This window comes from Larus michahellis, chromosome 4 (assembly GCF_964199755.1).
Source record: "Larus michahellis chromosome 4, bLarMic1.1, whole genome shotgun sequence".
Classification (NCBI taxonomy): domain Eukaryota; kingdom Metazoa; phylum Chordata; class Aves; order Charadriiformes; family Laridae; genus Larus; species Larus michahellis.
Window position 1 is genome coordinate 7,393,596 of NC_133899.1, and position 26,527 is coordinate 7,420,122.

Consider the following 26,527-nt stretch of genomic DNA (forward strand, 5'->3'; position numbering starts at 1 on the left):
CTTCCCTTAGGGCTGCCCCTGACTCAGTGTACACCAGGCAGGCGAAGGCAGACGCGCCATATTCCCTGCTGGCCAAACATTTTAAGCAGAACACAGCACACAGTTGATAGCCAGCAAACCAAACTACACTGTCCCCCCCAGCGCCTCTTTCAAAAGACAATCTAGAAATTCAATTTATCTTTATAGCATTCTCAGAATTACCACTGTACTTTTTTAAAAATTATTTTAAATTATTCTTTCAATGTAAAAATAATTTTTTCAAAGCAAAAAATACACCAATCTAAGAGCACTGGCATATTCTACAGGATGCCAATTCTGACTTTTAATCAGGGCTATCAATTCTGCTAATACTACACACTTCCCTACCACAAAAGCAGCACAAACTAGCTTCTTGCATCTATATTTTATCTTTCGTACCCTCTGGTTCTCTGCCTCATCGGTCTATTGCGAGGTGAAAAAAGTACGTGAAAACGCAGGATCACCAAAAGGGATTTTAACAGACTTAAACAGAATTCCACCCCTTCGCAACCAGGTCTCCTTTTGATTTCAGTAATTACAGTCTGTTACACAGAGTCAGGGCTGGTGTCAGGGAACTGTCCCAAAAAGAACTGTCCCGATGAAGGGCAGAAGCAGCCAACATTATCTGCAATCACAAAGTTATCAGAAGTTAAAGGGGCTTTATTCCCTTTTGGGTTATTTTAAGCATCGATTTCTGTTGTATCTGCTCCCACATCACATACCCACTTACATCAGATCTCCTCCTACCCCTGCCAAGAGTTAAGATTAAGTTTGGTGTTGAACTCTCATTAATGTTTTCAAGAGTTCTTTCTTGCTGAATCAATATTTGTAAAGTGGGGATTGCTAGAATTCAGTCTTCATCTCACCACAGCAACTTTCCAGGGGCAGCAAAACACTTAGGTATGTATATTCCCCAAGAGAAAGGCTACCGAAGGGCTGGAGAAATGCGCTGCAGTTCTTCTGAGCTGTAAGAAAACGGCAGGGGTCTCATCAGCTGGACAAGTCCTATCTTTTTTAGTGAAACTTCCCATACAGAAAAACTTTCCTGTGATATAAGATGGCCTCTGTGATGGATCATTTCAAATGTCCTCTTAAGCCCTTGGGAGCGCTCCAGAAACAGTAGCAAGACACCCTGCTTTCTCCTCCAGCACCAGTCCGGGTTGCTAACAGCTCAGACAGAAGCCTGCTGTATGCCGAAGGCCCTCTTTGAGTGCTGGTAACCCTTGTACTAAGAGACCTCCTGAGACGCTGCACGTCACTCCCAGGAACGCAGAAGTTTGAGAGGAAACCTGTCAACTCTACTACCTTGGGGTGCCCCGTGAGAAGTTCCTGTTTTATACCCAGCTACATAATCAAGTATTTTGACAGACACAAGATGAAGGGAAAAGATTATTCTTATCTGTCTGACAAGAAAAATCATTTTTTACTAAGATTTTCTTATCAATTCCAAAGTTCTGCCACCTCTATCAACATCAATATCTAAAAACAGACAAATTGGAAAACAAAGTATTTGAACGCATGTAAACAGAAACACACACGATGACTTCAAAAGGCAACAGCATGATTCTAATCTGAACACAAACAAACAAAATCTAAGGATCTGAAATTAAAACAGACATCATGTGCGCTGATATCAATCCCTGGCAGAGGATAAAAACCCAGGCAGATGGAAACACACCAGAGAACTCCAAAACCTGGATAACTTACAGATCCTCTGAAAAAGTCTTACTCAGTGCATTGCAGTGAGCTACTACACATGCAGACAATAGCAAAGTACAGCCTTTATTCTTTTTCACTTAATTTGCTTTGCTTGCAACAGATGTCCAAGTATGAGTGTGGACCAGTGAGGCTTATGCTGATTATAAAGAAACAGGGAGATGCTCGCTATCTTGTCCCTTGTAGCGGACAGATGGAACATCTGGAATAAACTACAGTTCCCAAACTCACAGATCTCATCTCTTCCCATGAATATGAGCGTCCCAGTATCTTCCATAGTATTTTGCCAGGTACTATACAACCCTTACTCAGGAAAAGAAAAGATTACCTTTTTACTTCTTGAACATAGTCTGCATTTCTGTCAAACAGGTGAGTTACTGAGTCTTTGATTGCTTCATGTTTGAAAGATGAAGCTGTTCCAAAAACAGTAACATTGGGAACAGTTGAACAGAGCTGAGCAACAGCTTGACCCTGCAAACACATCATTGCGTTAGTTTACTGACACAGGAATTGGTTGACAGACTTTACAACTGCCAATTCACTCATGACACAGCAAAATCGAAGACCAAATATGTACAAAGACTTCCCAAACTAATTTCTTGCCAGTGCAATGCAGTTCAGCCACAAGAAAAGAACCCACACTTAAATCAAAAGGATATTCTGAAGACAAAGCAACTGCAGGGATAAAATGAATTTAATCTACCTAAAATTGTATTGGGAAAGAGTTCTCCTTGTTCTTTTAACAAAGGCAGTGTAATTTAAGGGAAATGGCAGTAATTTACAAGGACCACCAAAAATGATTACTGAAAGAGTGCATGAGAAATATTTCTCGTTTTCTACTTCGCATCCCACGTGCATTTCCCCAGAGCCCCTGGAGCAACATCCTCAGTCCTCTTTGCACATCATACCTCAGAACAGTGCCGACCGCTTCCACAGATGACCGAAACCCTCTCTGCTCACGGAGAAGCCCTTGCAGCATCTGATGCCAGAAGAGAATTTCTGGCCAATAATGTAAAAGTATTTGGCTCTCCTGGTACTCAGATACAGCTTTTATTGTTCAGGATTTTGCAATGCTAATACAGAAGGTGCAGTGTAGTCACTCCCAGTACAGCATGTAGCCTATTGTTCCCAAGCAATCATATTTTCTTACGGTTGCAAGTCAGTATAACAAATACTGCATAGTAAAGCAGACCTGGTTCACCTCTTACTAATAGCAATAATTATTAGTGATTATTTAAAATGCAAGAACAGCTATGAGTCACACTAACAGGTCTACTTAGGCCAGTGCCCCAACCTCAGAACTGAGCAACAGCAAAGGGGAGAAAATGGCCTAGAGCACATACAGGGAAATCATTCTCCTACTGCATCCTCTCAGCTCCATGCTGTAAGCTTATTTTTCCCTATGTTGATGTTTAGACAAGCTTGGAAGAAGTTCTCGCAGCACATAACATGCAAATTTCATGTCATATTTTTGATTTCTGGGCTTTGAAACAAAACCAGGTTCCTTCTAATGCCATGATGAAAATTACAATACTGAAAAAGATAAGTCATCTGCTCTGACAGGTGGCCCCAGCTTCCTCCCATCTACGCAAATCTATACACACATCCTCTCACACACACACAGGTATTCAAACACTGTAAATACTCCCAAGCAACAGTAATTGGAACAAGACAGAAAAAAAAAAAAAAAACTTTCTACCAAAACTTGCTTTTGCCCTACTTCATGCAGGTATTTTCCCAAATTCATGCAGGTGTTCCTTAGGAATTCAAGCTAATTGGGGTAAAATTCTGAGTGGAAGAGTATTTGCTGGCCGGAGGCATGGAGACAAAGGTACTGAAAGGATTCTGCCTTCACGACAGACTTCCAGTTCACGTTCTGCGCAAGAAACTAGACAAGACTGACATGTCTCCCTCTGCCCCAAAGCAAGCGTCCACGAACAACTATCTCACAAGCCCGCTGCGCACAGACCCCTGAGAGAAGCCAAGAGGAGCAGTGTGCTCCTGCGCGCTCACTGTGCACCAGCTACCGGAGACCTTCCACGAAGGGAGATGTGGCCTCTGCAGGCACCTCCAACAGGAAGATCTGGTGTCCAGGCAGGAATCCAGCAGCATCAGTCAGGCCCTAAAGCTCATTGTTTAGACAGGGCTTGGGGAGTCGGAAAGTTTGCACGTTTAAGTGTCTGTAATTGACTTTCCAGCTTCGGGCCTCAGAAGGCTTTACCTTCTCAAAGTTATAACCTCTAATTTCATGAGGCTGAGAGTAGAAGGGAAGCACTGTATAAATACCGAGCCATATGGATTTCAAAAACGATCCTAACAGGTCATCGTTTTACAACCCTGGGTTTTGTTTTAGTCTTAACACACTAACAAATGAAACACAGACTTTTGGTAGCCAAATTCTGCCTCTTGTTGCAACCACATTATTCCACTGGAGCTAGCAGGGTTATATGGATGTGCCCAGAAGCAAGGAATGGCACTGTCATTCTAAAAATACTGACTGATGGAATTCAGCAGATTCTTAGTTATATTTACAGTCAGAAAATTGTAATTTGTAAACTGCATGCATTACCAATAAAGTCATCCATGGATAAACACATTTCTGTTCATTCCAACCAAAACCCTTGATTATTAGTATGTAAATACCAGTAATCAGTGCTTGGGTTTTATTTACGGTAGAATAATTAGATAACCCTGCACACCCTGGAGGGGCTTGGCATCCTCACATATAATGTTCAATGTAATTGCTAGTAACAATCCTCTGAGCTGAACATTGCAAGAGGACAGTATTATTATTTATATACGATGGCATCCAGGAGTTTCGATTGGTTTCCTGCTGGGTTAGTCAGTAAAGAGCTGCACAGCAAGGCACAGTTTATGTGATCCTTTGGACAGGTACCGATAGCCCCAGAGAAGAGAGCAGGAGAAGAGATACATTCTCATTTTACAGATGCGAAATGGAATAGCACAGCAAATTCTACAACCTGTCCAAGAGCTCAGAGAAACGTACAGCAGGACGCAGATATGAACGCTGATTCATAGCATGGTAATCCAATACCAAATATAAATGACCTTTTCTTTTTAAAATCATCCACCGTCTTTCCTGGGTTGGAATCCTTAATCTCTTAGGAAATCATAGGAAAATCCATTCCTGAGGGACCTCATCTCACAAGATCTAATGTCTTCAGGGAGCAGAAATACTGCCCATCTCATACTTCATTTCTCTATAACTTACCGTCTTATTCTGAAGCCCAGGTTTTAGCCTCCACAGACATTGTAACTTAAAATTACAAGAAAAAAAAAATCTGGATTTTATATCTCTGCTTTTCTGAAGTCATTTTCACTGGCCATCCTCTTTTCTCACTTTCTGCGTCTCCCAGAAAAACATCACCCATAGTGATTTAGGTAAGTCAGTATTTTATAGTGTATGCTACTTGAGAGAAATTCTGACATTATTGATCTATTCTCTAATTAGTTTTCTGCATTTTCAATCTAACTTGGGAAGATGAGGGATAATGAGTATATCCTGAATCAAAACCACTGAATGTTTAAAAGGTCAAATATTAGAGTAGAAAACATGCTGATTTTTATCATGCAGAAGATGATTAACATCTAACAAACTGACAGTCAGATGAATAGGAGAAATGCACAAAAAACCCAGGACGTGCATAACTTACTTTCCTCCTGACTCAAACTCCTTAGTACACTCCTCCCTTCCCCCATAGAGATAAGCTCATCACCTAAAACCCAGGATCAGAATACTTTCCAGGTTTCTGGAGATATTTAAAGCCTAAAACTGACTCATATGACCAGTCCTTTTATAATTGGATGAACATCACTGAAGTATTTTGAGGCAATTCCACAAGACATTCTTCCACGGCTTTCTGAAGCTCTTAATTTGACATTGACTCTTACTTATTTTTGTGTGAAGTATTCTTAGCATTCGTATTTCAGAAATCTTGGAATAAAGGCTGATATTGGACCTTTCATGCTTTCCCCACCAAAAAAGGAGAAATGAACTCAACCTATGAACTCAAACATTTCGCTAATTTCTGTGGAATTCGACTAAGCTCCAAAACAGCGGTGTGGCTACGCAAGTCACTCTTAAGTCTCTTTTCTAATCCCTCAAGTCATCTAGCTACCTCTGGATTAGTAGCCAGTGTTTCAAGTGCTATACGTTTTAATTGCAAGTATGCGAGGCCCTGGTATTGAGAACACCCATAGCTCACAAATGAAGTATGCAGCAAGGGGGTTGCAGCTGGAAGGAAGCACATCCCCCTCCCAGGCCCGTGGAGGGGCAGGCGAGGTATCCACGCCGACTCCTGCCCCACTGCACGCTCTCCCCGGGAAGCACCCGGGTCACGGGGGTACACGAGCCCTCTCTGGTCTTTTGGATTCCAAAGCCATTCCCCTCCTAAAAACCGCTTGGTGGTAGACTGAAGCAAGAGAGCTTTCCGTCTCCTCCCTGCCCAGACAAAACCACATCATCCCTGCTACCAGCTTTCACCGTGGAGAACACACAGATATGGAAACAGGCAGCAGGTTATCAGAAATAGCGTATGAACTCTAAAACCTTGCGAGAGGGTGTCTAATTAGATAGGCATGATTTGAAAAATGAAAATAAAACTCTTCACACATTTAATTTTTCATATACGATGCAAATTTCTACATATAAGTACAGACTAGATTCTTGCTTCCTGAACCTGTGAAAATTAGTAAGTGGCAAAAAATAATTCTCATTTGGACAATTAATTTAACCTTTAATAGGATTTAGCAGTCTTTGAAGAAGACTACTGATCAATTGCTTCACTGAAGGGATAGACGTGGTTACAAAACATTCCCTTACAACAGAATTAATCTCCTTTAAAATATATATATTTTATATACTACTTATCATGCGGAACTCCACATGCTGAGTCCTCAAAGAAATTAACAAGTTGGATTAAAGTATTCTGTGGAAATGTACATCTCCTAATACTGGATTTGCGTAGGAGTCTTGTGTCTCTTTAGCTTCAAAGTCTGTTTGATGGATTCCCTTTCAAGGTATCCTGTCAATTTATAAAACCAGTATGTTGAACCTAATCCACATACACAATTATTACAGAATTTATTATAAATGGATATGCTTAGAATAGTTTTCGTTCCAGTAAAAAGACTGAGACTTCTTTACATTCCTTTGCTTTAAAACCAATCTTTAAACCTGTAGGATTGCAAACTCTCATACAGAGATAATCACATAAAAGAACAGAAAAGTAGATTTTTAGGAATAAAAAGTGAAATAGACTGTTCTGTGCATTTAAACAATTTCAAACTATAAAAATAAAATGGCATTGACATTTAAGAGTCAATATAGAAAGCACGAATAGAAGAAAACTTACTAATCTAATTATCTTATCAATACTTACTAATTTCACTGGATGAAATACAAATAAGGGGGATAAGTTAGTGGATTTCCAAAAGCGTCTGACCTGATGGCAGAAGCCAGACCGCACTCTGATGTGTGAGCTGTGCACTGAATTACAGCAGTTACAGATCACAGTATACGTACCTTCACCAAAGCATCTTTTTTGCTATTACGTAAACTGAGCCCAGCTTTATAGCAGGAGAGAACAAAGCATCTAAAAGATATCACCCTGCAAAACTACATCTATTAGAACCAATAGCACCAGTAACAAATTATCATTTCTATGATATATTTTTGCAGCCCAGAGATGCTACAGCATTTAGAAAAAAAAAAAATTCAGACTTAATCTTGCACAAGAAACCTGTCTGGAACCAAACGTGAAGAGAATCCACATTTCCAAAACTCTCTGATACCACATAACCATATCTGAAGGTGGTACGCAGTACACTAACATAGCAAGAAAACTGCAAGAGAAGACATCTGCTAGTCTCCTGGCATCAACGAAAACTGTCCTCTGGTGTTAGAAGTCAGACACACAAAACTCCTTCTCCTGAAGGTGTCATTTTTCCAATTACAGTAGAGGAAATTGGAAACCAAAACACTAAGGTGAGCATTGCAGAGTGGGCAAACTGAAATGTGATTCCTGAACAACAGTAAGGCAGCATCTGCTACACTCAGCGCACCACAAATAAGTTTTGAAGAAGAGGAAGGAAAAGAAAGACTCATCATGAGACAATGATCTCTCTTACCCTCAAAATCTCTTATTTTCTGCAACAATTAGCAGGGCGTGTTTTTTCCTACCCCCTTTCAAAATTGTGCAACTGAGGTGCATCCAGAATTTGGGACTGAATCTCTGTCTGGTATAAACCTCCTTCAGTTGGGCGGAGCTATGACAACACAGCGCAGCCAAGATCCTCGCCCAGAGGATATGTGGTCTATCTGAAAAGGTGGTGCAGCCAAGGAAGAGTTAAGCGCTGCCCATCTGTGACATGACGCAGCAGGGGATTCAGGGAATTCACGAGTGCAGGGCTGAGAGAGGCAAAAAGAAAGAAAGGCCTTCAGAGCCTGCAGCCTGCTTTGGCCAGGGAAATTGCTTTTTGTGTGACACTTGCCAAGCTTTTGTGTTTGATTAATAGATGATGGTCTGTGGCAGCATCTGGAAATAAGACTCAGGCATGGCACTGGGACTCTCCCGAGCTGCTGGGGAAAACACATCCACTGCTTTACAGGCATCCAGCAGCACAGGGCAGCCCAGCATGGAGATCCCCCGTCTGGCTCTAAGTGAGCAGCCTGGGTACTTAGAGCAGCCTAGACTTGGTTACACAGAGCTCTGTGTGAGCCGATTTATTCCCTTCCTCAGGTGCTGGAGATGAAATAAGAGGAAAGCACTTGGGGTGTATTCATCAAATGCAGAATGGCTCTGAACTGCTAATACGGAAATAGCGAGTGCAGTCCTGGGAGGTATCGAATAAAGATTTCAGCAAACTGGGAAGTATTAATGCCACTGTACAGTATGCTGGCCAGGACCATCAGAAGAGCGGAGTAAATTCTAATTATTCGCATTCAAGAAGGACTGACTCAAACACAAGAGTGCTATTTAATGTGCTCCTACCTGCTAGGTGCAGACAGACCTAAATTCAGTCTACCCATACAATGTTTAAAAGGATAAGGGATGCTGTGAGACCTATTTTAAAAGGCTCTGGCTTCCATACCGGCTTACTGCTGCTTTGCTGCCAACCAGCTCAGAGACTGGGAAATGTGTATGTAACTGCCTGGACCAGTGTTTGCAGGATGACCAAGGAAATAGACATCTGACCTTACAAAAAAAAAAAAAAAAAAAGCAGTATGAACAAACCAACCTGCTTTCAGCCTGAAAAATACAGGCCAAGGAGAGATTCGATTCTGAGCTTGTTCTAGCCGTAAAGACACCATCCTCCCAAAAAGATCTGAAAGAAGTGCCCCAAGAGGAAAGAATAGCTGATTTTAATTAATGGACAACACCAGCAGAAGAACAAAGATACATTAACTGACCACAAATAAAGTCTGGAAATTGAGAAAGACTTCTCACTGAGCAAGACAGAGCAGAGAGAATTTGAAGGGATGAATACATAGGTAGCTTTTTTAGGAAAATTGAGAACTGATAACCATTTTAACAGCTGCCTGTGATAGCAGGTGACTATGTTTACTAAGGAGTGCCAGTTCTTTGTCAGATAAAATACCACCACTTCAGTGATTCAGTTTGGAACACATCCTCAAATATTTGCAATTTATGCAAGGGAGACACAATAAAAAAAAAGGGTTCCTGCCAAGCAGTAACCAATCCTGCCAGGATGACCTAAATCTGCTGCCAAGTCAGATTTACCCTTCAAATTCAAACACAAGAGCTGCATCTGTAACTTACTCTGCTTGTGCTTCTTCTGCTGCTGAGCCTGAAAGGGAAGGTCAGATCATGGCTTTGGGATAGCAATTGATGCTCCTTCATGAAAGGCAGCTTAATTTTAGCACCTGTAAGATCAAAATGCTAAAGAATTCGCTGATAATTCTGCCTTGCGTCTGAGGGGTTAAGTGATGAAATTGAAGTGTTTACATAATCTTGGTAAATGACCAAAGTTTTGTGCTCTAAATATTCAGAATTCAAACAAATAAGCAAGTGCGCATAATGGCTGTCTCTCACAAGTATGAATCCCCAAAAGAATTAATTTTACAGGCAGGTATCATAGAGAGAGAGACTGAATTTATTAAAGCCAGAACAGAAGAGCCTAAGGATTTTTGCTTTGGGTTTTTTTGTCTGTTTTGGATTTTTGTTTGGGTCTTTTTTTTTTTTTAATACAACAGTCCTATATTTGTACTAATTCAACTAATCCAGGATACAGTTTAAAAGTTTACATTAATAATTTTCAGAGCAACTTTATAATCTCATACAAGCCTGTACTGTGACTTGCACTGAATGCACTGACCTAAACAGTCTTCATTTGAAAGAACTAATTGCTCCATGCAGCAGATCAGTCCCAGCGGGGTGCATGCTACTGCTCGGTTTTCTCAGCGTATTTTCTTCAGTCGCCACTTCGCTTCACTTGAAAAAAGACGTGGGAGTATACTTGTGAAGGGAGCTACTCTACTATTGTCTTACAGTCATTTCAAACACTAATTACAGCATTTTACAGTTAAGTTAGGCCAATATATATCCTGCAGTAAGTCATATGTTCTTGACAACTCATATTTCTGAGCATTAATTTCTATGAATGTATAATAGGAAGTTTTTGAAGTTCAGTGTGAGCTGACTTTCCCCTTATTTTAGCAATCAGTCCAGAAGGACACTTAAAACATTTCCGTAGATTTAATCATTTAAACTCCATTTGCATTACACAATTATATCTTTTGCTAATTATTGAACTGACCTGCTACTCCATATAATGGTTTAAGCAGAAGCGTTAAGGGTCCTGCCAAGCAGAGGCCTGAAAGGGAGCGTATGACAACCACTGTCCTCGTTAGATCTCAGTCAGCAGCAGCTCAAGCAATCAGAACAGAACAGAACGCTTTGCAAGGCATGAATTTCTTGCTGAAGTCCCATTGAATGATGCAATGCAACTGTCAGCCTGTACTTTTCCTAAAAGGCCCCTGAAACTCCTCCAGCCTACTTCACTGTCGAGGTTGAGAGCTGAGAGTCAGTCTCTCTTCACCGCCCCTGTCTCCAGAGGGAAAGAGAGACAGGAAACTCAAACCAACACCAAAGCAGCCCCCTTTCCCAACAACGAAAATCAACAAGCCAGTCCCAGGAAACAAAAGTAAATATAATCTCTCCTTTCAAACCCCTTTTCTAAGCACTGCAGCAGGTCCTCCTCTTCAGCTGGAAGGCTACAATATACCAAGAGCATCACAAGCTGAGTTTGTGGGTGTCCACCTCTCTCCTCCCGGTTCACAGAAGCAAGGTGCTTCCCTACAAATAGCCACATCCCCTACCATGAAGATTGCATGAGGCCCTGACCTTTCAGCTGGGCGGGTGGCAGGGAGGGGACTCATTTGGTGTATGGAACAGGATTCAAGCCTCTGTAACAGAGAGACAGGTACGTCAGACTTTTTTCAAGATAAGTTATCTTGGTACATTTCCTTTTTCTCTACATCAGCTTCTGATGTCCCCTGGAACTTCTGAGAACAAGTAAACTCGCTTATCTAAAGCATCCTGTCAGACATTAAAGGATACTGTCACATACTAATCATACCCCAGGCACTGATGGGAAGACAATTGCTATAGTTACCTCACTACCAAAAATATCTATGAACAAAAATAGGGCCACATAAACAAACTGAGGTAATAAATAAGTAAAGGTCCTAGAGAATTTTCCCTGACTCAATTTATTGAAAAAGCTGCAGGATCCTCCTAAAGGGGACTGTGGAGCCAGAACAAAGAACCTCACAAACATTTTTGAAGCAACAAGTTCTTTTTCATAAACTGCCTGAAGCAGCTAAAATAATGATCTTGCATAATGAGAAAAGAACAATTACAAACTTCTAGTCCCACAGGGAGCCTATTGTCTCATTAAAGTGTTCTGGAATTTCTATGACATTTAGAAACAAACTGGACAGGTTTCCCACTCGCTGAAAGCAGGAATGGGCCTTCTATCTATTAAAGCAACAGCACAAAAAATACCTCTTCCCATAGCGAATTCAGTGCCGGTTTTCTGTTTTATTAACTAAGAACTTTGTGAGAATGATTTGTTTGATTGAGGCTGTTAAATTTTTCAGAGGATTAACAGCCAGATTATTAGAGCAGTTTAAAGAGTAACACAGACCCCTCTGAAATCTCTACGTCTAGTTAGCAGAAAGGAAATAAGTCCATGCATCTCCAGAGGCATGTTTTCCCTGTAAGACCTAGCATGCAATGGGAGAAGTCTTTCCTTTCCAATTCTAGACATACATATCCTTCCCTTGGAAGGAACAAGGGCCTGCATGAGGCGTTCTCCCTCAGCGTCCTGTCTCCCTCTCACGTACAGTCCCCCCAGCATCATACACCGACCTTTATCAGTTATTGCCCAACTTCTCTGTTCTTCCTGCATCTCTGGTCTTTCCCTTGGAAACCCTGTTTTATTTAACTACTTAGCAGGTGATGGATCTGGTTTCTTCTTGTTCTCCTGGCTGCCAACCAGGACCCGTCCTTCCTCCACCTTCTCTCAGAGGAGGCCCACAAGCAGCCACAGCAGAGGACCAGTCAAAAGCTGCTCATTGAACAACTGTGATAAAAAGAGAGGCAGCCAGCAGCTCCTACAGGAACAGCCCAGCACAGGGGCTGGGCACTAGTGAAGAAGACCACGTGAGAGTTGGTAGAGCATTAACGGTGCTTCAGGAAGAAAAGGAAGAAATAACAGAGGCGAGAGTGAGGTTAGAAAGAGGAAGACAGAAAGAAATAAAGAAATTTAGCAAGGACACTTTATCTTAATAAGGAGAAGCAGCTCATTTCCTTTAGATATGTATATATGCGCAGGGATTGCCTTTGGGTGTTTTGCTAATTCTGTGTAGTATCAGCTGGGTAAATGGCCTTACAGCTAAAGCTGAGCCTTTGATTCCTGTAGAATATACAGTCCCCCTGAATGTGTGGCCTCGTGTTGCTTTAACGGTCCTGAATTCCACACAAAAAGATTTAATACTAAAGAACAATAGTCAGCCATAATGCTCTAGGTTGTACTGTGCCGAAGCATAATACGATTATAAATTCCATTCATTTACAGAAGTATTCCAAGAGGACCATTTACTGCAAGTAGGATTATCGTTAGCTAAAAATACTTTGTACACGGAACTCATGAATGTATTCCTTTGATTACAGACTTCTTTTATATGTGAACCTGGAAGAAGGTCTAAGGGCACAGAATTAGGGATAAGGTGTTTGGGACTGCCCACCAGACCTTAGTAAACAACAGAATATTAATTTAGCATAAATAAGGCATAATAGGAAAACAGAAGAGGTACTCCAACCTGAAATGCTGAGATCTGCTCATGTTCTCATGTTGTAAAATCTGTCCTGTGGAAAAGGACTGCAGAATTTCAAATGTAAACGTACGCCCCTGTCAGTATCTTAATATTTTGCACAAGCTTAAATACTTTCCAAAGGAGAGAGATTCTCCTAAAATATAGTTCAAGGAACCGGTAACACAAAATGCTGGGTTTTTTTATTTCATTGTATGACCTGGTATTCCACCAAACTCATCTTACTGTTGCTTTGCCCATGCAACACAACGCCTCCTTACTAATGATCCAAACTATGACCTGCAGCAGCTGCCACTGACTGAAATTCAGCATTTGAATATTTTCCTCAGGCTTGGCGTAAGAATTCTTTTCATTGCTCTCAATCCCTCTACAACAAAGGAAAAAAAAAGAAAAAAAAAAAGAAAAAGGTCTTTCACAGAGAAAGCATCACACACACTCACACATGGTATTTGCAGGAGTATTCCAAGAGGGCCACTTACTGCAAGGAGGATTACAGTTACCTACAAATACCTTGCACAGGGAGTTGATTTATTCCTTTCATTACAGCCTTCTTTTACATAGAAGTACAAGGTGCATAAGTTCAGCAATGCAATGTTTGGGACAACACTTCTGTCGATCTCTGACAACCGACTAGGGATTTTTGAAGGGTTTTTTGGGTAGAATTCATTGTCAGAACATTTTTATTTCACCAGAAGTTCCTGCCAACCATTGACATCACCATTTTGATGGAAAAACAGATGCAGTTCTTCCCATCACAATCCCTCACACAGGGAAGTCTGATACCGAATCACACTGCAGGGTCTGGCTCATTTCAGAAATGGAGATGCATGAGACTGCCTCAGTTACCTGGGGACAGGAAAGTAAGAGAAGTTCCAACTTACCACCCCACCTCCTGCTGAGTGAACCAGCACAGACATGCCTTCTCTTAGGTTAGCAACTTCAAAGAGCATCATGTAGGCAGTTACAAAGTTCATGGGAAACGCAGCAGCTTCAGAAAAACTCATGTCATCAGGGATCTTGTAGACAAATTCTATTGGGGTACATACAACTTCAGCCCATGCATTGTAGTTTACAAAAGCCATAACTCTGTCTCCAATCTACAAAAAAGGAAGAAAACAATGTTGAGGATATGGCTGCAATTGAGACTTACAGGAAAAAAAATGAATAAAAAAGGAAAAAAGACTATAATCATATTGATGAGATGCATGAAACAAGCAAAATTACACCTAAAATAATTTTCACTTTGCTTTCTCAGTCTTCACATTAATTTAGAGATCCTTTTCCTCTCTGCGGATTGAGATGAGGAGGCCTCATATTCTGGTAGACAGAGCACATGAAAGGGCTCGGAAAACACTCATTGAGAAGATAACACCGTCTGTATCCACCCTCTATTTTTATTACCTTAATAACTGATTCTACCAATACATTTCCATGATCGTCATTTCCACAACCACGTGTCAGAGCAGAATTTGATCCTGCAACTTCAAATAAGCCACCCCAAACATCAGAAATGCAGCTCTGGATTCTGAGGCACTACGAAGCCTACAAAGTGACTTTGGCAGGATTTAAAGGAGCAATGAAATATTCTCTTTGAAGGCGACATTTCTCTACTCAATTTCTTTGGAAAATATACAGTAGTGAAAGGGTATTTCACTAAAGGGAAATAAAGATTTTATGGTAATATTAGACACAGTCGGTTGCTCCTAGGAACCTTTCAGAGGTCCAGGCACATCAAATTCATACGTTTGTATAATGGCCTTCACTGCAGCTTCAGGTTTTTAAAATGGAGATAGTGACTCCCCACAGATGGACATGAATAATAACCAGGGAACTGGAGCTCTGGGGCTCCTGCCGGGGTACAGCCAGACCTGGAAAGCAACACTCATGTAAAATTAGAAATTGGTCTGCTGGGGCTACTAGGAACAGCCACAGTGAGCAAACGTTTGGCCAATGTATTAAAGCCTTCCTAGGCATGACTCTCACAAACTCTTGCTAACAGCTTGTCACCAGCAGCCCCTACACATATTTTACCTTGTCTTAGACCTCTTTGCCTTTCTATAATACAGCAACAAAAATAGCATCCTTAATCATGAAAGGAGCCACAGTATCAGAAATAAGAAAGGAATAGCACCAAACTTCAGGAATTCCTGTTTTAACTAAAATGAACAGCAGCTGTCCCTCTAAAATACCTTTGATTATCTGCCTCATATTCTCTCTCTTACGTTCTATTAATACCCAATAATGCCTTAGAAATACTACAGATTGTTCTTGAACAATTTCAACTATATTCCACAGCAATGGAGTAAAGCACAACAGTTTTGCCTCCAGGCAAACGTTTATAGCCCAAGCACATTCTGGTCTCCTGAGTACTTGTCATCACTTTGACTTTGGGGTATTGTGGGTTTGCTGAAAGCTAAGGTGCTGCTGACAGCTCTGAAAGGTTTGTCTCTTTCAGGATGAGGATGCTGAATCAGAACCGTCATTCCAATTTCAATGAAATGCCTCCTCCTTTTGAAAAACACATCCAAATTAACAATGCCTTGCTGGTAACCACTCTGTGGTTCCCTTTGGCTGTTAGAGAAGCGTCTAAAATCTAAAGTCTGCTAGGATTAATTAGTGAAGATGTTAATGTCCTTGCAAACAAACATAAATGATTACCATAAATAATAGACAGAAGTCCCTGTTGTTGATTCCCAAGGGTTTTCTTGGTAATAAAAAATACCATATTTTATGGCAAACACTATACAGAGCCTAGACATCATGTCAGATTAGGCCTTAGCTCCTCAGAATCATCCCCACAACCAGAGAGATCAGGCCTGATACATTTGAGCTCAGCTTTTTCTATTAATGGGAGAAGGAATAGGCATTACACCATTATTCCATAAAAAAGGCCGTCTTTCAATGTAAAATATGTTCTTACACATTGCTGTCAAAATGGACTGCCATTCAGTGCTGTCATTTGTCATACAATAATGCAATCGTAGCAAGTGAAGACGACAAATGGCTGGCAGTATCTCAGGTGCAGTATCTCGGGCAGTACAGGCTAAGGGCCAGTAAGACACACTTTTCTAGAGCATGAAATGCCCACGGCTTTAATGTGACTTGAACTGGGAGAGATCTACAAAGGGAAAGAAGGTCAGGAGATGTAGGGTGCAATCTCTGCCATTCCTGCCACTGCTATGGACAGCACTAACAGCATATGTCAAGAAGACAACAAGCATCTGTCATGCTCCTATTCTGTGCATGAAACCCATAAAGACATGTTCTTGCATCTTGCCCATGGTACGTTCTCCTGTTGATGGGTCTGTACCTGTGCACAGCAGTTATTCTGAGTGTCGACCCTTCTTCTAGATCACTCAAATACTACCATGGCTATGCAAATTATAGCAAAAAAATAAAATACCACAGCTTGCTTCTATTTCAGGGAGTACACCAGAGCACAAACATGTTCTATAGTCAGAACAAAGACATAAATTTAAAAGAGAGCCAGTGTATTCAGTCAGGTGCAATGTTATTCAAACGAGTAGCATATGCTGTAGCTTCATGACGGCCTTCAAAAATAAGAAGAACTTTTAAACTGAGAATGCTGATCTAGAGCAGAGACTTTCTATACTCCTTTCACAAAATATTCTGCGATATGGAGCATAACTATAAAACAAAGATACTAGAGTGGAACAACTGAAGCAGTAGAGTTTTTCAAACAGCAAAGTTATTGTTCAGTTATCGTTTGTCACAGAAAACACTGGAAAATTATGACTTGTTTCAAGGCAGAGATGGGGCAGGAGGGAGAAAGTAGAGAAATGTCTCAAGAAATGATCACTGAGACCCTACTAGAAACTAAATTGGCCATTATATTCACTCAACTGAGATATTTTACAGCTCTTCTAGAAGAGCAAAAATGTTACCTTTAAATAAAAATATTGTAGGTAATTGTCTTCTTAAGATCAAGATACAAAAAGAATTCAGAGAATTCAGAAAATGAAATCACTTGATGATGACTGACTCAGCGAATAGCTAAGATTGGATTGACATGCATTAACTCAGTTTTTATTTCAAAATTTTTCTATCTACTTAGGAAATAAAGTGCAAGATTGGAGAGAATACAGATGTTTAACATCAACCACAGAACAGGAGGTACGAGAGAATACTGTTTATATGTAATAAGAGATACCAAAGAGTAAATACTTTCAACCAGTTATGAAAGCATTATTATATACATTAACTATTTGTCATTTACCACTACTCTGCTAGGTGAAATAGATCCTTTTCCTGAGTAATAAGTCATATACACAGAATCACGGTCCCAATTTTATCTGCATCTCATGAATGCACATGGTTGTAAGAAGCAACACTTACTGTAGATGGAGCTCTCGTTAACTCAAGATCAAAAGCTGGAACTAGAATCAGCAGCGCATGGGCTTTGAGGAACAGAGCAACAATGATTGCAAACGGCCAAGAAAAGAAACTTTACAGGTTAACTCAATTTCTGTTACTTTAAGAAAGTACATCAGTCCTGCTTTCCAGTTCCTATTGAGCCATCAGGATACGCACATGGCACAAGTGACTTCTCAGGAAGGACTGAAGGAGATGACAGTGGTGGCTTTAGAAACTAATTCAAGAGGTCATTCTCACGCTTGGGACGCAGCGAGGAAACATTGCCCTTTCAAATCTCAACAGGGTGATGAAGGGTGCTGTCGCTGGCAGACCAGAAGGGATTAGGGACAACATACTCGGTGAACTGGTGATTATTTAGTCTTGCTCTGAAAATAAAGAAAATATTACCTCAAATCCTTTCACACTGTCTCCAAGAGCTTCTACAATTCCAGAGCATTCAAACCCAGGAACAAGTGGCGTCTTAGGAGGGTTGTCAATATTCCCCTGTCGCACCATCAAATCAATAAAGTTCAAACCACTGTAAAACACAGGGGAAAAAAAAAAATAAAATCAAGACCATTACCATAGATCAAAGCAGAGGAGGAAAACTTGACCTGAATGATGGGAAAGACAGAAAACTTCAGGGCAGCATTAAAAAGCTGGGCTCCACAGCATCAGAGGGACCCAGCAGGCATTCACATTCTTCATGTGCGGGACACACTGACTTGACACTGTGCTGTATCGGCCTCGGGCAGAAGTGTACACGAGCAAGGCAACCACATCTATCACTAGCCCCAAAGCTTACAAGACTGTTTAGGAGTCACACATAGAAATCCACAAATTTATAAATTCAGTACAGTGGAAACATTGTGATTTCTATGAATGCATTACTAGCTGGCAAGTAAACCCAGTTCAATTTAAGAAAAAAACCCCAAACTTCACACATTACAGATGTTTTGGGCCAAGAGCAACCTGATGTAACTGTCACAACCTCTGAAGTGACTCCAGGAATGAATCTTGTGCTCATCCCAGTCAGGACTCCAAACTTTGACAGGAACGTATTAAGGCTGTTGTTTTAAAACTGGTCCTCCTGGATCACTTTTGTGCAGTTTTGCAAAGGGTATTTAGGTCTTTGGAGCCCTCAGGGTTGCTGCTCAGAAAAAAAAAAAACAACAAAAAAAACCAGGTCCTCCCTGTAGTCTCAGTTTTGCAAAAATCTTGAAGCATCTTTGCTTTGTCTTTTCCATGCTATCCAATTTTATTAAGTAAAATTTTTTGGTTTTCTAGGCAGCCACCAAAAAAAAAAACCAAACACAAAAAAGGTACCCTTTATCTACTATGTGCAGATACTGATTACTGGCACAAACACCACACAGAGTTAAAACTTCTAAAACTCCTAACTAGCTAAAATCTGTTTCAGCATTAAACCATTGTTCCACAACACAGCCCTGCATTTATTGTTCGCTGAAATTGCTGCATACTAACTCCCCTAACTATGAAGCCACACATACAGCCAGTCCTACTCATGCATATGATACCAGCAACTCCTTGGATACATAAAATTACCGATGCACACAAGTATTTATAAGATGGTGCTTTAGTCAAATACTAATCAAGACACAAACAGCTTGAACAGACCCAACAAACAAAAAGACAGAGTAGATGCACAGCATAAGCGTGAAGACAAGACAGCATTCATCAGATGTAGGTCACTTGGGGGGTGGGAGGGGAAAGGAAATTCCTCCAAATCTACATTTTTGCAACTGTGATGGAGGGTTTAAGAGCAACCCGAACCCAAAACTTTTAGCTCTGTAAAAGCAAGATCATAGATTATTTTTGAAAAACATGACTTTGATAATGTAGTTTGACAAACTCAGGAGGAAACCTAAAAATAAATAAATAAATGATAATTAAAAAAAAAAAAAAACAACCAAAAAAACCAACACAAAAACGCAGCATGCTCATACACAAAGTTCATAACACTTAATCATATGGAAGGTTAGGAGGGGTTTTGGCACAGTTAAGCTGGGAGCTTTGAAATGATTTTGGAAAAAGCCACTTCTTATCCAGTGGCTAAGATCACCTTCTACATCACCACTGTAATGTTGACAATGAAAGAGAAATTCCAAATAACAAAATGCCTGCCAGGCAGTCATCATCTTGCAGGGGGGAATCACCACAAAACCCAAAACCCCACAACATACATGGTGGCAACCATTGTCTATGTACATTAACTTCAGTGATGATCTTTTGAGTATCTTTCCACACTGTGAGCATTTTTTAAAAAAGTTTAACTTTTACTACATTCCGACAAGAAAGGGCAACTGGAGGCAGAGCTGTGATGCAGAAACCTGCGTAGGAACATGCACCATGACGTCATAACAAGTAGGCAACAAGCAGACAGATGGATATGGCAAAGACCATAGCTAGTTGATAATGACATGTGATTACAAACACATTAGTGCAGCTCTTTTTAGAAACAGTCATTCTTACAAAATAACTTGTCAGACAATTTTTGAAAGGGCACATACTCAGTTTTGCATCTAACGACATAACACTAGCAATTCAGTTCTGTTCTAGTTCGATTTCTCTTTCGTCTGTCTTCATCCTCAATAAAAGGCAGCAATATTAAATAAAACAGAGAGTTCATCTCTATTGCGATGAGCTTCCAAGACTTGATGCTAGAACAGGTGTGATAAGGAGAGAAAAAACACTACACAAGGTACGCAATATTTAAGTCACGTGTTTTTACCATTTTAATTACTAGCTGGAACGTAGAGTGTTGATCAGCATTTCTAGTAATTTCTGGTCACTTGCCAGAGAATTTCTTCTTCACTTCATCTTTTATTCACTCCATCTTTTATCTCCTATACGTCTACGTGTTGTCACATCCCTGCTACTCTCATACATGCACTTGTTTCCATTCTCTCCACTTTCAAATAAGGACAGAAATAAACTGTTTTATTTTACCTGGTAAATTTGAACACGCCTTATCAACACGAATAGACCTGAAAGCACAAATACCTTGTATGGTAAAACCAGCAATTTTTTTTTCCTTTGAATAACCTAAAGGACCCAATGATGAACATCTACTTTAGTAAGTACCTCCAAGATACCCAACTTTATCAAGTCCTTCATTGAGATTCAACCTACAGCAGCCACAGGAAAAGGGAAGCTTGGCTGCACAGAGTATTGCAAGAAAATAGTCTCATGAAGAATAACGGTTTTAGAGAATAAGCACAATTTATCTCTTGTATCAGTACAAACCAACATAGCCTGTTCTGTGGTGTAGCCAGAGAAAGTGACTCCTGAACTTTAAGTAAGGGCATATGCAGAGGGAGAAGTGTAAATGCTAAGTTACCCAGTGACAAAAAGCACACAGTTTCTTGCAGTTGTGTGGTTTTAATCCTAAATCGAGAGCTGGATGCAAATGACAACAGGGAAGGATATGAATTACCAAGATCCATACATTGACATTGGGGTTCTGCAAGAACTTCTCTGTGAAAGAGCAGGGATATTGGCATGAACTGCGTAGACCAAATTACCTATGCATCTCTGGAGACAGAGTTTATCAAACATAGAAGTATCTTTGAATTTGACTTTCTAAGTGTACAATGCTCTGCATTAACATCAGTTTTGAGGATCTTTAATATTACTTCCTATACCTGTGGTTTAGGTTTGCTGCATTTTTTTTTTATTTTTTTTAGGCGCGGAAAGGTGGGCAGATAGAAAGCTGTATTCTAGACTTCCTTCACCATTGGAGCAGCAACGGTCAACTTGGTTCTCCTTGCTCTGCCCCATGCACTCAAGGATGCTTAATACCTTCCATTGCAAAATACCAAATCAGGCAGACCAAACTTCACACTTTGTTTTGGAGACGTCCTGCTTTTGATCTGTCCGATTTCATGGTAGAACTCCACTGAAATTAATTACTGAAGTTAATGAGCTACAACAGAGCAAATAAGAGGACCACTGAGTTCTACATTCTTAAAACCCTTCCTCTTACCCCTGGCCAGCAAACTGCCTGAAAATCTTTTTTTTTTTTAAAAAAAAAAAAAGGCAGAAAGGTTTAAAATTATCAGACCTCATGTTTTTTATCCAGAAATAGCCACAGCATATGAACAAGACTGCCTTTAAGAACAAAACTGACGCACCGTCCACTATATGCTTAGGATTTCTTTTATTTGCTACCAGTTTTTTTTAAAGTGCTGTTATCTCACAGTCAGTCAGAAGGGTCACTTCTGCCTCATTCCTCATGACGCACATCTATAGCGGCACGAGGAAGAAATAATTATTACAGAGAAACAGAAAAGAAAATTAAAGGCAGGTAATTACAGGACACCATTCCTTCTTCACACATCCTATATGAAATACCGCTTCATTTTTTTTTTCCTAGCTACTTATCTAATCTTTTAAACAGTATGTATACTAGTGTTCTGCAGACTACAAATTACAATACAAACAAATACAGCAATTTCAACTGCTCCATCATTATCAATCAAAAAATTATTTCAGGAAATATGCAGCAGCTGTGACTCAGCTTGGACATCGATGGCTGTTCCATTTCTTAGTCACTGAATGAGGCTAACACATGACTCATCTCAGCTGACACATTTTCAATTGGATCACTGATATTCCAGACCTTCAAAAGAATTATTCATCTGGCTTAGCCCTAATAGCAACATATTCTCCATCTCCTCCATTTATAGTACCATACTACAAAACATATACATATGATTTAACTGGTGTATACATATGACTCAACTGGTTTCATCCCCCAGTGAATGCAGAGACTACACAGAACTTGCACTTTTAACTGATCTACACTATTTATCATGCATGCACACATTCTTCTTAAAATAAAAATTATTTTTCTCCACAAGTTGATGGAGAAAAATAATCATCATCTATAATCACGGTCAACTGCAAAACTGATTCAACTAAAAACATTATTTGTCATCAATACATCTTCCTAAAGCAGCCCATCTTTGAAATGTTCTGCACCACGTGCATTAACACATCCATACTACACTGGGCAGAGCCGACAGGCATTTTTCTCACTCAGTCTCCCAGACTAGACTGCAAGTCCATCATCATCCTGATCAATCTTCTGTATTTACAGACTTGGGTCAAGAAGATCAGCAAATTGATTTTGCCTTGTTTGGAAGCACACTTCAGTGACCTGATCACATTTCAGCCCTATGGCCATTTCCAGCTAGGAATGACAAGCAGACACTACACAGGCTCCTCTGGCACGACGGGAAGCCTTCAAAACACACACAGTGTTCTGCAACCTGGCAGTAACTGTGAAGCAGCTGAGGGGCTCTACTGACGTCAAAGAGCAAACGTGCAACTCGCACAGGTCACTAGTGATAATGCAACCCTGCAAAGCAGCTGTAGTCGTGTCAGAGCTGAGTATTTCTATTTTACAGCCAAGTCTTCTTTTGCAGGTAACTTGCTTTTTGTGATACACACATACCTACTGCTTTGATGGAAGTAGAATTCCTACAGCTATTGGTGATTGCTGTAAACCCCTCAGCCATTTAAGAGAATATGCCCACGTGCTCCGAACATTTTGAGTTTTGCATGTTAACTTTTGTTAGCTCAATGGCTGGGGGAAAAAAAAAAAAAAAAAAAAAAGAATCACTCAGATAACAATACAGCCTGTTCTCAAATGGAATTACAGCCTTGCTTGAGAGCAAAATGAGCTACCCAGCTGCTACTATTATTTCTTATATTCACCTAGCATGGAATGCCTTGCATTTTCTATTGCGAATAATAGAGGGGAAAAAAAAAAACACAACAAATGAGAATGCAAAAAAATCTCAGCCCTTCGTTTATTAGTCCTCATTCAGATTGATAGATATCACCATTTTTCATGGACAACACCTTGGGGTGGGAAAATACTCACATAGGTCACAAACCTTATGATCCCCATAAGTACAGGACAGAAAGCCCAGTGTCTGAACAGGCCGAAACATTCAGGTACACTCACCCACTGGGATGGTCTAAGATCTGAGGCACATCAGCCAGATACATCATTCAAAACAAGCTCACTGCCCCATACCAGTATTGTTTTTAATGTAAGTTACTTCTAAAACAAAACAAGTTGGCCTTCACCTTGGAATTTATCTTCTGGAAGCACCGCGCTTTCACATAGCGGAAGAGGACAACAAAAGATAAAGCCCTGCCTAGGCGAAATTATTTGGTACTCGTTAACTTGTGTAAGATTCTAGCGTTGCTTCTGTCACTTAAAAAAATAACCCTATTTTCACGAAGGAACGTGTGCACTGCGAAGCAGCTATCTAGGAAGCACAGTCTGCTCCAATTGTCTGGGAAAAAAAATTAGCCTTCTAGGAAAGCTCGTTTCAAGATGCTACCGGCTTGCTAGCCACTTGTCAGCTGGGCACGGGAATGAAACACCGGTGAGTTATCCTCAGCTCCGGCTCCATGGAAAACTGTGCTGACTGAAGTAAGTGATTCCCAGGGAAAGAGAACAGCTCGGATCAGGGAAGAGGGACAGGTGCCCAGCAACGCACACATGCCGGCACCCACATTTCTCAGAAAGAAACCAACAAAACCCTCAACACAGTTGGCCAGTTTGGCTGGGTTTTTTTTTTCCCCCGTTTCTCCCTGCTGGTACCGTTAAAAAAAAAAAAAAAAAAAAAAAAAAAAGAAAACCAATGCCATTTTTTTCCCCCTTCACAGCGGCTACTGGCAGCGCACAGACCCCGGCTTTCCTCCACGCCCGCCCCGTCCCAAGCCACCCGCCCCGGGGCCCCCTCCGGAGCCACAACCGAAGGGACCCACCACCACCCCCGGCCCCCCAGCACCTCGAGGCTGTGTGGGGACCCCCCGGCCCCTCGCCCGCCCCAGGCAGCCCCTGGCCCCCGCCCGCCCGAGGGGGGCCCGCTTCCCTCAGCCGCCCCACAGGGAAGGGGAGAGAGGCGATACTGGACCAGGCTTTGACGCGGATCTTCAGCTCCCCCTCCTGCGGCTCCGGCATGGCTTTCTTGGACACGCGGAGCTTGCTGAGCCCCCCGAAGGCGGACAGCACCACGGCCCTCATCTCCTTGGCGTCCCCGGCCCGCAGGCTGCCGGCGGCGCTGCCCTCGGCGCCTTCCTTGCCGCCCTCCTTCTCGATCATCTGCTCCGTCTCCTCCGCTCGCTGCGCTCCCTCCTTGGCCATGGCGGGGCTGAGGCGGCGCGGCTGCCGCCGGCTGATCCTCCGCCCGCCGCCGCCGTCGTCTGGAATGGCCGCGGGAGCGGCGCGGAGCGGTACGCCGGGTCCGCCCGCCGCAATGCACCGACTAGCTGCGCAGCACCATCCGCCGCCCCGCCGTGGCGGGAAGGCGCCCCGCCGTCGTGAGGGGAGCGCCCGCCGCCGCCGTGAGGGGAGCGCCCGCCGCCGCCGCCTGCCGAAAATCGCACCAGGTGCGATTTTCGGCAGGCGGCGGCGGCGGGCGCTCCCCTCACGACGGCCCCGGGCTGCGTGAGGGGCTGCCGAAGCCGGGGGCGGCTGCCCGGCTCCTCTCCTCAGGGGCTGGGCCCGCGGAGCACCTGGAGCCGCAGGTAGGAGCCCGCCGCCGCTGCCACCACCCCACCTCTCAGCCCACCGAAGGTGCCTCCACAGCCCGGGAGGTAAAGCCAATATATTTCCCTCCTGATACCTCCATCTTAGGCCTGGGGTCCACGCGGAGCCACCCGGGAGCTTGGCGTGCAAGCCTGTGTCATCTCATTGGGTTGGCCTCCACCAACACCAAGTGGCATCATAGAGTCATCCAGGTTGGAAGGGACCTTTAAGATCATCAAGTCCAACCAGCGCTGCCAACTCCACCACTAAACCATGTCCCTCAGTACCACGTCCGCCCCTCTTTTAAATACTTCCAAGGATGGTGGTTCAGCCTCTTCCCTGGGCAGCCCGTTCCAATGTTGGATAACCCTTTCTGTGAAGGAATTTTTCCTAATATCTACCCTAAACCTCACCTGGGCCAACTTGAGGCCGTTTCCTCTTGTGGAAATCGCAGCTTAAATCTGCACTCGAGGTGCCCAGGCCTGGACCATTGCTGGGGAACCGGCTGTGCGAAGCCGCTCTTTGCCCATTCTTTGCCCTGAAGCTGTTCTTGGGAACAACACAGTGAGTGTTCTCAGCAGGCAGCTGCCCCGTGACTGACAAACACTTGCCAGCAAGAGACCTGAGTTTGAAACTCTGCTGTAGTGAACAGTTAAGCCTTTATACAGTAGGTCTCATCCTGGTGATCGATGCCAGTGTTTGCAGGTTTCTGCAGGGAAATTAATCCTTTAATGGGAGCGCAAGCTGTGCTGTAAGGAGACTTCCACTGGCTCCAGCTTCCTGGGACTGGCCAGCTTTGGGGGCCCTAATGAGGTTCAGGTGTTAGCCACTTAGCCCTGTGTTAAGGAGGGTGGGTGCTGGCAGCCTCACCTACGATAGCTGAACCTGGGTTTGGGGGATCGATAGTTGTGGTTCCATAGATGTCTATAGTTTTGTCTATTGAGTTCAGTATTAGATGCCTGTATCAGTTTGTTGATGGTCCCTCTGTCTGAATAAATCCACTGCTTACATGCCTAAAATTGTGTATTTTATGGAGTTTCAAAATTCATTGCAGCGTGCTGTGTGTACAGCGAGCGTTCCTGTGGGCGTCTTTGTGGACACAGTTCTTCTATCAACCCCCTGCAGCAACTGAGTTCATCTTAAGAAGTTTGAAGACCTTTCTGACTCATGGTAGGGATTAGCACCACCATCTCTTAGGGCTGCACATTTGTTGCAGTCTGGGTTCATCAATATTCCTTAATTTCACAATATGCATTTATTTCATCTTGGGCTATGTATTCAGTATATTGTATTTCCAGGAAGCAAAAAAACTTTGAAATGTCTTAGCTATAATGAATAATGGGGTAAAACATTTTTGTTCACATTAATGAGCAAAGCGAGATAGCGTAGGAAAAGATAGAGTTTTTGCATTTCTTTCTACTTAGTCTGTAACATATTCGCGTTTTTTTCTGTCTGGTCTGTAAAAA

At 42.1% G+C, this 26,527-nt stretch overlaps 1 protein-coding gene across 1 annotated transcript in view; it reads right to left on the bottom strand.

Moving 5' to 3' along the window:
* Window positions 1-24,848, bottom strand: part of VAT1L (vesicle amine transport 1 like) — a 62,675-nt gene extending 37,827 nt beyond the window's left edge. The window contains exons 1-4 of the mRNA XM_074582869.1: window positions 24,448-24,848; window positions 17,897-18,026; window positions 13,996-14,211; window positions 2,063-2,205 (exon numbers count right to left, since the gene is read on the bottom strand). Coding sequence (XP_074438970.1) covers window positions 2,063-2,205; window positions 13,996-14,211; window positions 17,897-18,026; window positions 24,448-24,677 — 719 coding nt within the window. The 5' untranslated portion in view covers window positions 24,678-24,848. The remainder of the gene's footprint in view (window positions 1-2,062; window positions 2,206-13,995; window positions 14,212-17,896; window positions 18,027-24,447) is intronic.
* Between the last annotated feature and the right edge of the window lie 1,679 nt (window positions 24,849-26,527).